Source organism: Ptiloglossa arizonensis, chromosome 7 (assembly GCF_051014685.1).
Source record: "Ptiloglossa arizonensis isolate GNS036 chromosome 7, iyPtiAriz1_principal, whole genome shotgun sequence".
Lineage (NCBI taxonomy): Eukaryota > Metazoa > Arthropoda > Insecta > Hymenoptera > Colletidae > Ptiloglossa > Ptiloglossa arizonensis.
Genome location: NC_135054.1, coordinates 8318682 through 8334900, shown reverse-complemented (window position 1 = coordinate 8334900; position 16219 = coordinate 8318682). Strand labels below are relative to the sequence as shown.

Here is a 16219-nt window from a genome sequence, read left to right as displayed (position 1 = left end):
TTCGCGGGCAAAATCATTCAGTATCGGAAGATGGTAATACGCAAGGGAAAACGAAATTGAAAATTATACGAAAGAAAATATTATCGCTTATCAGGGTTAGTAAAATAATTATTTTATAATACAATGCAAGCATAGTTTTAGACTTCTTAAGGTTTGTTGAATTATGTATGTTTTTGCAGGTAGTAAGTTAGGATATTGATTGTTCTGTTTGGTACCTTTCGGTTTAACAGGATAAACAATCTATTAAGATCTTTTGCGTCTGCGAATTTGGATTCGTTATTATTTATAATCGAAATTAGCTTCGTCGAGTTGATAATTTGGTTGAAAATTAATATTGAATTAAATTCAAACGCAGTGATTTTGCCCGTCGTTGACGACGATATGGTGAAAAATTCAAGGAAAAATCAACGAACAACGAAATTGCCATTACGTTCAAAATTGAATTAATCGACCGCATATTGACGTTTTAAAAAGATTGATTATTAAAATATCACGGTTTTTTCACTTGTTTATATGAAACCTATTAAAACGTATTTGTGTCCTATTTCAATTATGTTCCGTGTCCTCTAAAAAGGGACATCGCTTAAAGGTAAATCGCAGATTTTAAAGAAATTTACATAGAGTATAGTTCTTAGAATAATATTTTACAAGTATTTTTTTCATCTACCATTATCCATATCTAGGGGGTGAAATCAGCCCTCAAAATTGGGAGAGAAAAACACATTTCTGTTGAATAATAAATGAAAACTTTCAAATATGTTTGCAAAATATCAATTTGTTAAAACAGTGCGTTAAAAAATGTTCATTTTTCATATATTTTTTTATACAATTCATAGTCTCGCGTCTTTATAAATTTGCCAAAATAAACTATAAACCAATATGGAGAACACGTATATTTGAAAATTTTTGATAAAATGATTTTCTCATCGGTGAACTCGCTGACACAATTTAAAAACATTTTACAGGCACTGCATCACGCGATTTCCTTCTTGTAAACGACAGACCGAAAAGTATTTTACGATATTTATTACAATCACTTGTCGTACTTTTACAACAACAAGTAACGATAACCGAATGCGTAATGAATTATTCTGACAAAATAATGTAATTAATTTGAAATTATTAAGCTTCAGCCGTGCAAATACCATCGTACGCAATCAGTCACGAATCCATCCGGCTGTACTCGTCAAAGGGTTAAGATTCCAGCACCGGAGTGTCGGTAACAAGGATTTAGCTGTCCACGCTGAAGATCTCCGATTTCCATCTTCCTCGTTCGCCCGAGTTCTCGAATCCTCTTCTTTCCGCGCTGGTTATAAATCGTCCCTCGTGTTGCTAATCTTACGAACAACGCGTAACAATCCGCGAGCTTAATATCTCCGCGCGACAAAATCTTCGCTCCTCCATTCGTTCCTGTCGCGCGTACCAGTGAGAAATCTTCGGTTTAAGCCGCGACAACAGCGCCCTCTACCGAAATCCACCGTGCAAAGAATCCCACTTGCGTCCAGCGACGCAAAACTCTCCCCGATAAAACACTGCCTTCAACGACGCCGGGACAAAAATGTCAAAGTTGCCAACAGTTTTTCGCGGTTAATTCGCGCCCTCCGCGTGCTTTTTGTCATGGAAAGCTCCGGGCGGGTCGAAGAAGCTGCGAAATCCTGGCTCAGCTTTCGACCGAGATTCTGGGTGAAACGGGACGTGTTGGAAACGGTGGTCACGGGTCAGTGCTGGACATCACGGTGTCAAATGCTCGGACTTGAACCGCGAACTATCTGCTTAAGTTTCGACATAAATACGTCGAGGCAACGCGATGCAAATAGGTAGCAGCGTGTCTTGTTTCGTTACGGCCGCGCGGGCCGGAAATTAAATGCAGATACCTCGATGCTCATTTCCAGCTTTTGCAGTTAACAGCTAGTTTATCAACGCGCGGCTACCAGCGGCGAAACTATTCCAAACGTTGAATTATTTGATAAGGCCGATTATTATTCGACCCCGTATAGACTGTTCCGCAAAATGTTTCGTTCGATGGGTGATACTGGTTCATTCTTCACGCGAAAATACATCGAGAACGTGGAAACGAGATTCTTTTCGTATAATTTCCAAGATCGTGGAGTACGCATAGCTTGTGTCTGACCGTTACTCGTTGTTTCTACTTGTATCGGTGGTTACGAAAATTAACGATATTGGGATGTTTTTCATTACGGCGAGTGCATTCTGAACCGGGGTCATAATCTTGTATCGCTAATGTTTTAGTTTGTTTCTCTAATGCTATGTTTCTTTCCTTTGTTTCAATATTTTCCTGTTTTTAGATAGTAACGTATTTCATTTGCGACGATGATTCGAAAAGAAGGAGTCGGGTTAATGTTACATCGAGGAGATTGAATTTTTTATTCCGAACAACAGCAATCATTTTACCCACATTTGTGTATGTATTTTGAATGGATTTTTGATCGATGTTTTCTCACGAAGAATATTATTACGATTGAGTCTTATTTCGTTAATAGTTTCTCTGAATTTTTTATTTTGGTCATACTGTGTGAGTTTGCTGGAACATTTCCACTTTCGAACAAATATTTTTCTCATTTCTGTACAAGGACGGTTGAATTGTCTTGTCGAAAAGTGTATTGTTTTCATTTGTTCTATTATAAACGCGAATAATTCGAAGCATCCTCTTTAATTCATTTTGAACAGTCTGTATTTTCTACGTATCGTATACTCGTATGTACCATCCCAAATGTCAACATACTTAATGATTTCGTTCCCTGGTATATTGTATAGAATAAATTTTTATGATTTTGTAAATGGCTGCGTAATTTTCTGAATTATTTTCTTGCTTATTTTTCCACGAGAACTCCAATAAATCCATCGATCATTTTATTCATAGGAACAGCTAGAATCCATCGGCCAGAAATTCACGTAGAAATTCATGCTCTGAAAGCATCAACGCTGTCAGAAATTGCATTACACAATTACACACATGCCCTACAGCAATCAAAGACGACTAATTACGTTACATCCTAACTTTACCATTATGTTTTGGTCCGCATCCCGGATGTTCCTCAATTACTTCCGTAATCGATCTTTTGTCTTCGTACACTCCATAATTCGTGCGTATTATCCGCGTGCGAATAATAATTCGATAGATTTATTTATAATTAGACACGGCAGAGTGATTAGACACGGTGAGCGTGGAATAGAATATACGTGTATTTTGATCGATAATCGCCATCGATATCGAGTTAGAGTTATTTTGACAAGGAAGAGAAGTCGGAAATAACAATTCACGTAGCTGAAATTTACGGATTAATTTTTAACGTTCGATAAACTAATTTCCACGTTCCGCTTAACATCGGGCGAGCAAACTAACGGAGAAACTATATTATTTTTAATTATTTTCAGTTCCGTGATGTGTTCGCAAAAGTCAATATCGAAATGGCAAAGTTTTAATTGAACTGGATACATACAGCGGTTCTACTTTCGCAAAAATAAAATCGAACGTGAAAGCAGAACTACGCTCGTGGAATTAAATAAAAAATAACTTGTGCCGTTAACTGGCTGTCTCGAAGCTGTTGGCTACGGACGTCGTATCGAAGGAATCGTATCGAGGTATCAGAAATTTCGAAATTTTCGCGACGAATGCTCAGTCACGTGGATATAGACTCGTATGCAAATTCGTAGAGGAGCCTCGCGCCACGACTGTTTCGATATAAAATTTCCCCGAAAAAGAGCTCGAACCGTGAAACAATTTACGTCCGTGAATTCCCAGTGGTCTGCACCGTGGCGGGCTTTAAAAATTAAATAGCCCCTGTGTCCTAATTGACAAGAATGAAGACAAAGGCCTGTTTTAATCCCTTCAGTTTCGCGATTGCGGTGAAATACAACAAAGGCGTCGTCGTTGTTTTCCGCGTTCCTTTTTAAACTAACCGTGCCGACGAAGAAACTCTGGTTTTTCTCCGGTTCTAACGGCGTATTTATTGCGTCCAACACGGGAATATCGACCGACCTTTTTTTGCGGTCGATACGCAGCCTCTCGAACGAAGAAGCTGTAAAATATTGCCAGGGAACGTTCCGCCGCTTTTACAATAAATTCATACTTTTCTTACCGATTAATCAACGATCGAATATTAAAATCGAGAATTTATCGAGCACTCGGTCACCCTGGCCTAACGCGATCGTTCGTATTCCGCACGGGTATGCAAATGGTGTGACGCGAAGTAACCAATGAAATTTCCTAGCATTTTAGACAGGTGTCTGTAGACGTAATTTAATATTAATAGCAACACCGGTATCAGAGACTGACACGACCACAAATCGATGGTATTTAAGTAATCAAATCAGGGTGATCAAATTATTGCGAACATTTCGAAACAGTTGCTTATTCGACGTATTGGCAATAATGAAATTGAAAATGCACTTACAGTTCCATTTTCAATGCACTGTTATATTTATAACATATTACGATTATTTTAAAGCTTTTGTAATAACGAAACATGTGTACATGTGATGAATATATGATCACAACGGTCTTTGCGTTCATATGCGATAGAAATCAATTGATTAGCGAAGTTATATCTATATAAATATCAAAAGCATGCGGAGACGTGATTAGATAATTATAAATGAGCAAGGTAGCGTGACCAAATATTGGCATACATTTTTCTTTTTATTGCAAAAGATTTAAAATAGATGCAAGATGTTGCAATGCATTTAAATGCATTTCCAATTCCATTCTTGATCAAATTTCAAACAAGGAGTAGTTTCAAAGTATTCGTAATAATTCGATAGCCCACTGTACATACCAAAGTACTTAATACGTACCTAATCGAGACATTTTTAGCATTATTAGAGGTTGTGTTCCACCTCTGTATTTACTTTATGTAGTTCGATACAGGTAAAACGATGAGTGTGGCCTGTTAAAGTTGCTAACTTTTCGAATAATTTCGAGCAAATCTTTATCCGAAAAAGAACACAAGTGTAGTATGAAACAAACATATATTTGTTCTTTAGTCGTTGTTCGCAAAACACTGAAAATGATATCAGCTCATAGAAGGGAAACGTAATTTGAAATATACGTTTGTTCAGAACTCCACTTGACTCGTTCGTTTTATTGAATTTACGTGCGACCACTTCCACCAGTTATTTATCTAGATAATTATTCGAACGAAACTATTTTATCCGGATAATCATTGTCCCATATTCATAATGTTCCTCTATCATGAATAAAAGTTCATCCACGAGTTTAAGGCTGCAGTTTACGATGGAAGCTATTTAGAGCAAACTAACGATGGCTACTATTATTGTGGAAACACATGGGTAATTTGTTTCAACGATCCACTTGCTATTTACCTCTTCGTGCATCATACTTTCTCATATATTAATATATTTCTATTTAACAACTTCTTTCGCCATAACGAGGAAATAAATGACGTATAGTAGTAGAATAAGGCAAGATTCGTTGTATATTTATAATCAATAAATTGACAACGTTTTACCGATGAAAATGCGTTCGATCATGATCCCATTTGAACTATTTTTAATTATACTTGTGTCGTTCGATTTATTTTCGAAAAACGTTCAATTATATATTATTAAAGATAGTGTGACATAATAGTGTCGTGTTTCTCACCAATTCGTTGATAATGTTCTTGTGGGGATACAATGAAAAATACATCAATTTTCATTTTCATTGGTAAATAAAATTCGACCCGACGCGCATTGGGAATCGTTCTCACCTGCGGCAGTCAACCTGGTTCTATTGTCTGAAAGCGTTGTAACAATTGTATCTCAAATGCAGGAATTACAATGCTATTACCGAAATGCTATGTTGCGTTGCACCTGTGTCAATAAACGTCATTGGACGATCAGTTGCTCGCATAATATGAGAATCACAAGTGATGGTAAAACGGGAGTAATTATTTTGAAAATTACAATTAATTAAGAATTTTGTTAAGAAGAAATACGAGATCTACAGATCGCGTTCAATTTGTGGCTTGCGTTATAATAACTACAGAAAAAGAGACGAGCGTTTATAAATCTTGTACAAACCAAATTAGTTTCAGCTTTTATAAAGAGAATTATAATAAAACATTGACGAAAATGAAAGGTGAATTCTAATAAAACCAATCTTTCAAGTGTATCCATGTTGGTTCAAGAATTTATAAAGAATACCTTTCATAAACAGATACAATTTTAGTCATATTGTTTTAAAGTTACATTAAATGAAGAAAAATGTAAATATACGCTTATAGAACGTTACTGAAGGTTAAGAACGAGCAACTGCGTAACAAGGACCCACAAGAGTGTCTCGATGATTAATCTCTAAAATATATATACTTTTAGCGATCGTACTGTATATTATCGTTCGATCGAATACTGAAAAGTGATCGACGCGACACATAGTTACAGAAACAATGTAAAACAATATTCACCTCGATTGTGACAGAAAATTGAACGGGTCAAAATTGACCTGGCCCCGATTCCCGGTATTCGAGGTATCGTTGCCCGTGGTTATTTCGTTTTCGACGAAACCGACGTTAAATTGTTCGATGTGTCGCTCGTAGGTTGAGAATTCGCCCAATGGCGGTCCTCTTTCCGCGAAGGGAAAATTACCAGGACCGTTGGAAAAAGAATCTAAATACAGAAGGACAGCGAGGCGCATTTTTCAACGACAGAAAAGAGAATTTGCGGGAAAACTCGCCGACCGACCGCCAATTTCCTTCCGCTTTTTGCTCTCCATTCGTACGTTCCACATTCTCGCTTGGAAAACCGAACCGTGCATCGCGTGCACCTCGTTCCCGCTGCCGGATATTAGAGTTTTATTGTCGCGAGACACAATTATGTCTCTGTTTGTCGTCGTCTCATTGTTTCTGTCTGGAATCCATCTTTGACGTTCGCGGAGATCACCGATTCTGCGCTCCACTTATTTTTCGGCGCACCTGGTTTCCAACCTGCATTCGTTTCATTCCTTCGTACTAATTGTCGACGTTAGTTTCATTTCGGTGAAACGCTAGGTCAAGATTTCGAGCAACGACTTCTCGTGCAAGTAGTGTTTTCAGTTTCGCGAGAAAATCATTCGATTTGGAGAAATATTGTATAACAGGTTGTTCGATCAATTTTGTCGTTCGTTAAAACTTATTGGACAGTACAGTACGAACAGTACTATATCGAACACTATCGAACGACGAAACTTATCGAACAACCTAGTATTCTGTTTAAAACTAGGACAAAATATTGTGTGTGTAATTCGCTAATATTTTTACCAATGTCGTATCGAATACTTCATCGAGTGTTAAAATCGTGTAGGTGATTGTTTAATTATTTTGAGCAATGCTTTTTCTTTCGTATTATGAATATGTAGTCCTATAAATATACATCGGTGTAGAAGTTACGTAAATGTAATACCGTGAATTTTGTCTCTCGCAAGTTTTACATGAATTTACTCGTAGCGTTTAATGAAAAGTTTAATTTGTCGAAAATCCAAAAATCCATAGTTGCACTGCTTCGAGTAATTCTCAGTTCACTGTATACGGTTACGGCACGTAACTCCGTGTAATTGCATTGTAAAGCTTTCAATGTTTGTTAACAAGTTGAAGCTGCATGGACGAGGTCTGAAAGACAGAAGTTACACAGAAATCGCTATAAATTCCAGACAAATATTGAACGGGTTAACGAGCGAAATCAAAGGCGCGTAATTTTGCTAAGTACACATGTACGAAAGTCGAAGCAATTTGATCACGTGAGTCTACGATTGCATCATTTTTATTCTATCGTGGAATAAAGTTTCAACTTTGCATCGAAATACGAAGTTATACCTGGAGCCGAATGTTTAACCAAACCTACGAATACAGAATGCAAAACGGCATCGAGAAAGATAAAATTAAATATTGAATCGAGTGTGTCTTAAATTTTAGAATAGAAAAGAAAGAATAGAAATCTTTCGGTTCTTTTTCCTTTAATGGATGATTTATTCAACACAAATACAACATACTGTACTTAATCGTAAATCGATATGCATTATAGTCTTTAAATCGCGATTAACGATAATCAACCAGGTTACGTAAATGTTTGCTGCTTTAATTAAGGCTGCGTAATTAACACCGGACATATTTTCTTTATCCAGTTTTAATAACGTTGACATTTGTGTTGATTAATTCGCTTTAGAATCTGTGATCGAAGAAAGGAACGTAGATAAGAAAATAGCGGAAAGAAAACGTCGAATTGTACCTCGGTAGGTTAGATATTTAATAAAGAATGGCTGGGTAGCAGAAAACAGGTAAATAGAATGCGACACGACCGGAAATAGGTATTGGAAAACAAAGATAGAACTTTACAATTGGCGTTAGTTTGTATGGAGTCGTCGTAGCTCGTGTATCGTTTTATCCGAAGTTACCCCGTGAAAATAGTTTATTTAATTCAACGCCTCGGTGTCTCGAAAGCAAGACACTTGGGGGAGATTTACCTACACAAGTATAGTAAGATTTGCTCCTTGTTGCTTCCAAAGTAATATTAAGATTGCAAGTCGCACCGTAAAAATGTTTATTCCGCGTGTTTGACTGTTCGATTGAAGCCTTCAAAATTCTATAACGTACAAAAATATATAATCTAAATTATAATTTATCCAGCTCGTTGAACCAATGGATTTTAAGCAAACGAATTAATTTCATATCCAAGTAAAGTATTTTCCCGTTGTCGTTATTATCATCGAATATCTATAAAATTTCACCTGTTCAAGAGAGATGATATTCCCTCTCTCTGGTCCTCCACTCGTTATCTCCTTCGAAAAAACGACACGTGTGTACACTTTCACCCTCCAAATTTCACCGAAACCTGGTTTCTCATTCGTTTCCACCTTCACGATTTTACGTTCGACGAGTGTACCCTTCGCGCGCACAAAAAAAAAAAAAATAAAAAATAAACCATAGAAAAAAGGAATCGGTACGCTTCGCTGCAGGAAACTTTGCAATTTTTCCCCGCTGAGTGACGCAATCTACGAAAAGAGTTACTCGAGGAAAAAGGGCACTTGTCGCGTAACTTGCAATCGGCAAGAAGTTCCTCTCGCGGCAAAAGGGGTTGCGCTCTCCCTTTTCGTAGGTTCTCTCCAGAATTACACTTATTGGACTTCCGGAACCGGGGTACCCGATTGTTGTCGAAGCCCGTCGGGTCCACGCGCAGTCTCTCCACCCGTTCACCCTTTCTCCCGGTTTCCAGAGAAATCCCGTAAAAGAATGCCGGGACACGAAACCGGCGAGTCATGAATAGATGAGAGGCAGATAAAATTGAAAAGTTTGCCGCGCTCCATAGGGATCCTGTACACACGGTGCCTCTAAGTCGCCACTTTCGGCTACTCTCGGAGCTTTCGACCAGCGTGGACAGAGCTTATAGTTTCCTCTCGTCTCCTTTGCCGTGGCGGGATTACGCCGCCGAGTTTATAACCGGGCGGACATTCAGCCGGAAACGTTTCACCGTTGCCGCGATTTCCGATCTGACCGCGAGAGAAAAGGACCTCTTTAACGCGTTTCGCCCCCCACGTCCCCGACTTGTGCAGCTTGGATTTTTTTTTCATAATTTCCACACGATCCTGACTGAAAGAGTCGAGATAGGGGGCGACGGAGCCAACCTCGTTGCGCTAAAATTCGGTGCCGTGACCCGACGATCCGTTTTCGACCGGGCCTCGAGCCCCAGAACGCTACGAAATTGCGTCTCTACGTGAATATGTTCACCGTAACCCCATTGACGATACGTTTTTCGAAACTCCCCGCGTTTGCACACCGATCGAGGAACCGTGTATTTTGTTTCGCAAAGAAACGGTTCATTTGTCGACGGGATGTGTGGTTCGAGGCACTTTGGTAAGAATAAAGCTTGCGGAGTAAAGCTTGTTGAATTCAAAGAATAAATTATCCAGAGATTGTACACCTAGCGGGAAATATTGTTCAAATTTAGTTGAAATTTTTTACGTAATTTGTTTTATTCCTTTTCGTTGAAGTGTACAATTTCGATGGAATTTGAGACAGAAATTATGATACAAGGGTAAATTAACGTTCTAGGACAGTATTAATAATATTATATTATAGGAAAGAATCACAAGTTAGATGCGCAATGTTCGTACAATGAAAGCATTGTGTATGTAGGTAAAATTATGCCTAAGATAGGTTAGATTCTTAATTGTACCAATTGCAACATTATTTTGTACAAATTTACTGTACGGATCTCCTACTCGGAATCTGACCTAAGTTAAATTCTAAATGGAACCAGTTGAAACATTATTTTACGCGCATAATTCTTTGTCACGTGTCCAAGATGTTTTCGTTGTGACACGAAAAAATGTAAATATCAGTTTGTATCGCGTCGTACATTTCTTACCATTCCCTCTCCCCCTTACAAATTCCATTAATATTGTCGCGTAATATTACCTCACCTTTGCGTTACATTCTCTATATATACAGAATAGAAAATGATTAGATAGAGTTCGAATTACTTTAACGAAGAGTACGGGAATGTATCACGATCGAAACGGATACAATGCGTTTAATTAACGCTTGTTATGTAACATACTAATAACATAGTAATAACAAGCCGTATTCGCTGTTAATTTATCTATCTATCCACCGACTACATTGCGTTACCAAACTGACGGTTTATCGTAAATTTTGCAGGCAACCATCGCCGGGATCCGGTACAACCGGTACGTCGACGGTTTCCTCGAATGGTCCCGATGGAGAGAACAGCCAGAGCATCAGTTTGTACCCGGTGGGCAGTTCTGGTCCGGCGCCTACGGATGCAGCAACAGCTACGCCGATCACGACGACAGCAACCGTGCCGCTGGTCACAGCTGGCACCGTTGCTTGCACAGGAACAGGACCCAGCATCACGAGAAGCGTGTCAGCGCCTACAGCACCGAGGCCACTTGTTCAGGTGACCAGTTCTGCCAGCACCCCTGGCTCCCAAAGACCCAGGTTGAGGAGAAACATGAGCCGCACCGAGGCTATCAGGAAGTAAGTTCACTTTTTCATATTTTCGTCAAACGTGTAGTCCATCCGAAGAGACGAGATACCAATGTTTAACGCTTGTGTGATTAGTGGAACGGTTTGTAGCTATTGGTCTATTTTCTTGAGCTCTGGGAACGTTTCTCATCCGGTTGTAGAGGGTTTTCTCTCTGGTCTCATAATAAACCGAACGGTTCGAAAGAACTTTCGGAATTCACACTGCACATTTTCTCTCGAGTTGCTTGGCTCAATTCGAAACGTTCGATTTTCTTCAAGTTGAACGGTTTGTTGAGAACGGTTCGATCTTTTTTAAACGAAACGAACATTATTCGGTCGATAGTGTTGGTCGCAGTAGTAATAGTAGTGGTTTGAAAAGTGATTCAAAATAAACTTTTAATAACGGAGAATTATTTTGTCCGATTTATTCCGTTATTATTCTTATATTTCTTTGAGAAGTGATTATCGAGAACATAGTTTCTTTGTTATGTGTGCCGTTGATTATACAAGTCATTTAATTTTAAGTCAAGTAATTTAAATTACAAAAGAAGAACAATGAAGTTTTGAAAAAATGTTGTACGTAATCATTGGGTTCGACTATTGTAAGGTTGGCCCGATTCGATTGGTCGTATTCGATATCTCGTCTCGTTGGACGAACAATAGTTCTCATACCTGGAAAGTTCTGGTAATCTCTTTCGAATACTAAATTTGGAAAGAAAGAATCTATCGACATTCGCTTTTATTAATAGTACCTATGGCAGAATTTTAATTATTGAAATTGGTTGGGAGGTAGGATGGCTTAGATAATAGAACAGTTTTATAATAAAAAAAAATAGTTGGTGATAATTTAGTAATCTCTTTCGAAAACTAAATTTGGAAAGACAGAATCTATTGACGATCAGTTCTTTCGATAGTACCTACGGTAATCATAATTATTAAAACTAGTTGGAAGGCAGGATAGCTCAGATAATCGAATAGTTTTATAGTTTAAAAAGAAGATAACAACTAATGTTTCTCTAATTTTGAATTGCTATACTACTGTGTCTCGTGTAACTGATTGAATTTCTTCCCTGATAATTGATACGGAGATATCACCAATACCGTTTTTGTTTACATTGGTGAGAACGATAAGGCATAACACGTGGGTTTGAAGATCACTTACTGATACAAATTTTCGATTCTATATTCTCAAGTATATCTTCATAAGTCTATTACCGATGAACCGATGAAGTTTTTCGTATCTAAGTAAGTCCACACGCGACCTTAATTGGACTAGTTTTTAATTATACCAAATTGGACTCATTTCTGGAAAGCTTCCAATTAGAAACAAAAGCTAGTGCGAGAGAAGTCGTGTTTGGATTTATTTCTAACGAGAAAACTTCAGCAACCCATGAATATTGATAATATTATCATAAAGATGCATTAAGAAATATAAAAGTTTTGTTCGCATTAGTAGCTACCATATGACATACTGTATCATTTTCGTTGAAATGTCTCGTGTCATCGTGTCTTGTTTATGAACTATTTCGAACTTTGAATTCCGTGCGTGCCCCAAAAATAATTACATTTACCCGGTCATATTCACATTATGTTAATCAAGCTGTAGACGACAACTACTTTCAAATTATAGACTTTTGAAGGATACATACATGCATATATCAACAGCCTAGATTGGTTCAATTCATAGTATCTACATATATTTGCATCCAAAAGTCTAAAGACAGTTGCACATCTGCAGTCGGGACATTTTACACAAGTCTGAAAAACATTGTGCAATCTCTGAGAAATTTAAAGGAATAATGTCTCGTTTAATGTTTCAATACATGTAAAATTACACAATCTACTATTTTAGAAAGCTTACCGAACAATAAAACAGTATTTGTATTCTTCAGATTGATTTCATTTTGACATTCTTCTGAAAAATTTTCTCGCAGTCTTTATTGCAATAATATCCAATTTTTACTGGAATAAGATATATTGGATTTTTGTACTTCGAGTATATTGAAAGACCTAAGCATCGAAACCGATCCATAACCATAATTACCGGTCATACTGCCAAGGTTTCGAATACAGTTTTACCTAATCGAAATAATTAAATTAACGACCTAATAATTCCCTTGCCAAACAGCTAACATTAAACGTGTACCTAGAATTGCATCAGGTATCAAAGTATGCCCAAATTCACAATCCACGACAACTACTCAAAGTTTCATTAAAACCAGTAAGTGGTCTAAAATTTTCAACCGCACACTTCGCAATCCTTGAAATATCAAATTTACTATTCAATTGACCGATCCTTTCGATATCTTCAACGATCGAACTCGTCGTTTCAATTATGAATTATTCTACTTACAAACTTGTAAATCATAGTTTACAAGTTTCTCTAACAGAGAATTATCATTCTGCGCGTTTTCCAATCTTCGATCGTACCGTACGGTCACCGAATTAATTCGAAGCGCGCCGAGTTTTCCACCCCTGTCTGTTTTCCAATGAAATAATGCAGCGAAAATGCGATTTCCTCGAGCGAGCTACACGAACGGTACTTTATTTTCTGTTCCAGCTACATCAGACGCGAAACGGCGCAATTCTTTGGCGTGGACGAAGAGTCTGAAACTGTGGAGAGACAAAGATGGCTGGATCGAAGACGGAGAATGGCATCGAGGAAGTACGGCGCCCTTGTTCCGGAACACAGACCACCGGATCCTGATATTACAAGGGACGTGCCAGATACCACGGATGTGCCGGAGGTAAATTCTCTGGTTATTAACCCGTAGCGTTTCGGTAGCGAAACGTTTGACAAATTTTAAGAAAACGTTACCTCTCGGATATTTTCATTCCGGATGCTAGTAATTTCTACGCATTTTCTTCGAAATAAGAGCGAAACATTGTCGGCACTTTGTGCCGGAAGTAATGAAGTTGGATATACGGAGTTCGTTAAACTCGGGTATGTTTTAAAATATCACGGAATTACGAATTAACTCGCGGGGAATATAATGAGATAATTCTCGTGAAAGCACAAAGTTTGTTCTAAAAATGGTTCCAGCAGAAGTTCCACATCCTGCGAACGGTGTATTTTCCCTGGAACTATTTTTATATTACGTGAATCCGAGTGTATATCTTTGTTTACGTGTATCTTTGTTCTTACCGTCGGAATTTTGAATTTCAGGGGATATGGTTAATTGCCGCCCTCGATAAAAATATTTCATCTTGGTTACTTGTCGATTAATATAAACCGAGGTATACGTAACGAAAGTTACCATTCGGTAGATTGTAGAATTAATAAGAATTGTTTATAATTGAATGTAGGACACGAAACGTGTATAATAACCATTTGCTCTTATTCGATAAATTTATCATGTAGAGGGAAGGCTGTTTTCTTATTGGTATTTTTTAGTGACAAAAATTATAAATAGTACTGAAACGTGATTTATTAGTCTTTATAGAGCCCTCTTTGATCGTAGTTGTTGAAAGCAATATTTGTACATGTCCATTCGTATTTATATTTTCTTGAGCATATCCGAGAGCTCTGTGACAAGAGAAGAAATGTTATTATTAAATAAAATTTCCATACCGTTTGTAATTCTTGTTGTTCCGAAACAAGGAAGAAATCGTTACCTACCCTTCATCCGATATATTAACAAGAATTATTTAGATATTGTAATCGTGAAATTCTTCAAAGGGCAAACGATCGACAACATATTCGGGACTTGGTGAAATAATGTTAGACCGGTTCTCGATTCGCCTGGAGCGCACGTATTCCGCTCAAATATCGAGTTATCGGTGCAGTTTCCATTAAAACTTCTTCAGGACGGAAATGCGACACACTTCGCGAAGTTTCGTAATAGAGGATGAAGTACGCCTCTGTTCACTTTTCGTGACAATTCCTGTAAGTTTGGCAGTGGCCTTGCGAAAAACTGCACCACCAAATGACTATTTTACGACACACAGTCAATCGTTTGAATCTTTACGAGATTATTACGAACAACGTACGAATGAAATTATCTTTGTTCGATGTACCAAGTTGTTCGATAAGTTTCGTTGTTTTCTTCATTGTAAAAAAAAAAAAATACTACGACACTTTTACTTTGAACAACTGTAAATATACGAACGAGTCGACTCGATGTACGAACTTCACACATGTTCATCAAAGGCAGTACCATCTTTAGAAAAATAAAACGATGAACCTAAGAACTTAATTTCTTATCGAACGACAAAATTTATCGAGCAACTTATCGCAGACAAATATTTGAAGTAACTTGCCTTTGGAGAGGTAACTTCAACCAACGTTTCCGTCCGATTGAATCTAATTCGATGAATTGGAACCAGATCCTTTACAACTCGTGGAATTCTAAGGAATATATTTTTCAAGCGTTTCTACTGCTTCATTGTTCGAGAAATTTGTATTGTCGACGAACGTTTCGGTCGTAATTAATAAAAGTTGTTTCCGACAGGGTGTAACATTGAGAAGATGGCAGCAACCAGTGAGACGGAAAGATTCTGTGGCTAGAATGACGCTTTCGGGTCTTCATTACGTCGTCGAGGTGAGTTCTTTCGTTTTCACGATATAAGTCATTTTCGTAGTGTACAATTAACAACGTGTACACGAGAGATTGTAACTTTGATCGAGTCCTGATTAAACTTCAAATATTTTCGGTATACCTACGCGATAGAGGTGCAGATATTTTTAACACGGTGATACGCGATTCGTTTCGATTTTTAATTTTTAGAGAAGGACGATTTTACGAATCGAATAAAACACGGGATACGCTGATTGGAGCGTGTTCCAATCCCTTACCCATGTTAGTCGTGTCTGATTAGGTCTTCGAGGTAGGCACGAGCGCGTAAAACACACGCTCGGATTGAATATCAAATAAAACAATGTTATAATAATTGTAATATATTTTCTACGACAATCTAATATATACAGTTTTCCTGGAGGACTCAACTGTTTATTATTATCGTGCATTTCTAGAGTTTCTTAACTTTTGTCGGTGAATGTTACTTAAAAATAACAAAGAATTCTCGAACTAAATTCGAGTATAAAGGTACCGTTAAAAATGACGAAAAACAATCAGAAAATGATTGAATTCCTTTAGAATAAAAAATCTATCACATGAGCTGTAGTGAAAGTAAGATAAGTCGCTAATAACTATTAATAGTTGATAAGAATGTAAATATATGTATCTGATCTGTCTACACAGATGTGTCGTTTGAAATAACACCTATACTACTGCATTTTACGA

General features: G+C 37.6%; 1 protein-coding gene across 1 annotated transcript in view; it reads left to right on the top strand.

Moving 5' to 3' along the window:
- Window positions 1–5281: 5281 nt before the first annotated feature.
- The window catches only part of LOC143149630 (inactive rhomboid protein 1-like), a 56898-nt gene continuing 45960 nt past the window's right edge, over window positions 5282–16219 (top strand). Inside the window, exons 1-4 of the mRNA XM_076317200.1 lie at window positions 5282–5310; window positions 10650–10988; window positions 13537–13723; window positions 15428–15517. Coding sequence (XP_076173315.1) covers window positions 5282–5310; window positions 10650–10988; window positions 13537–13723; window positions 15428–15517 — 645 coding nt within the window. The remainder of the gene's footprint in view (window positions 5311–10649; window positions 10989–13536; window positions 13724–15427; window positions 15518–16219) is intronic.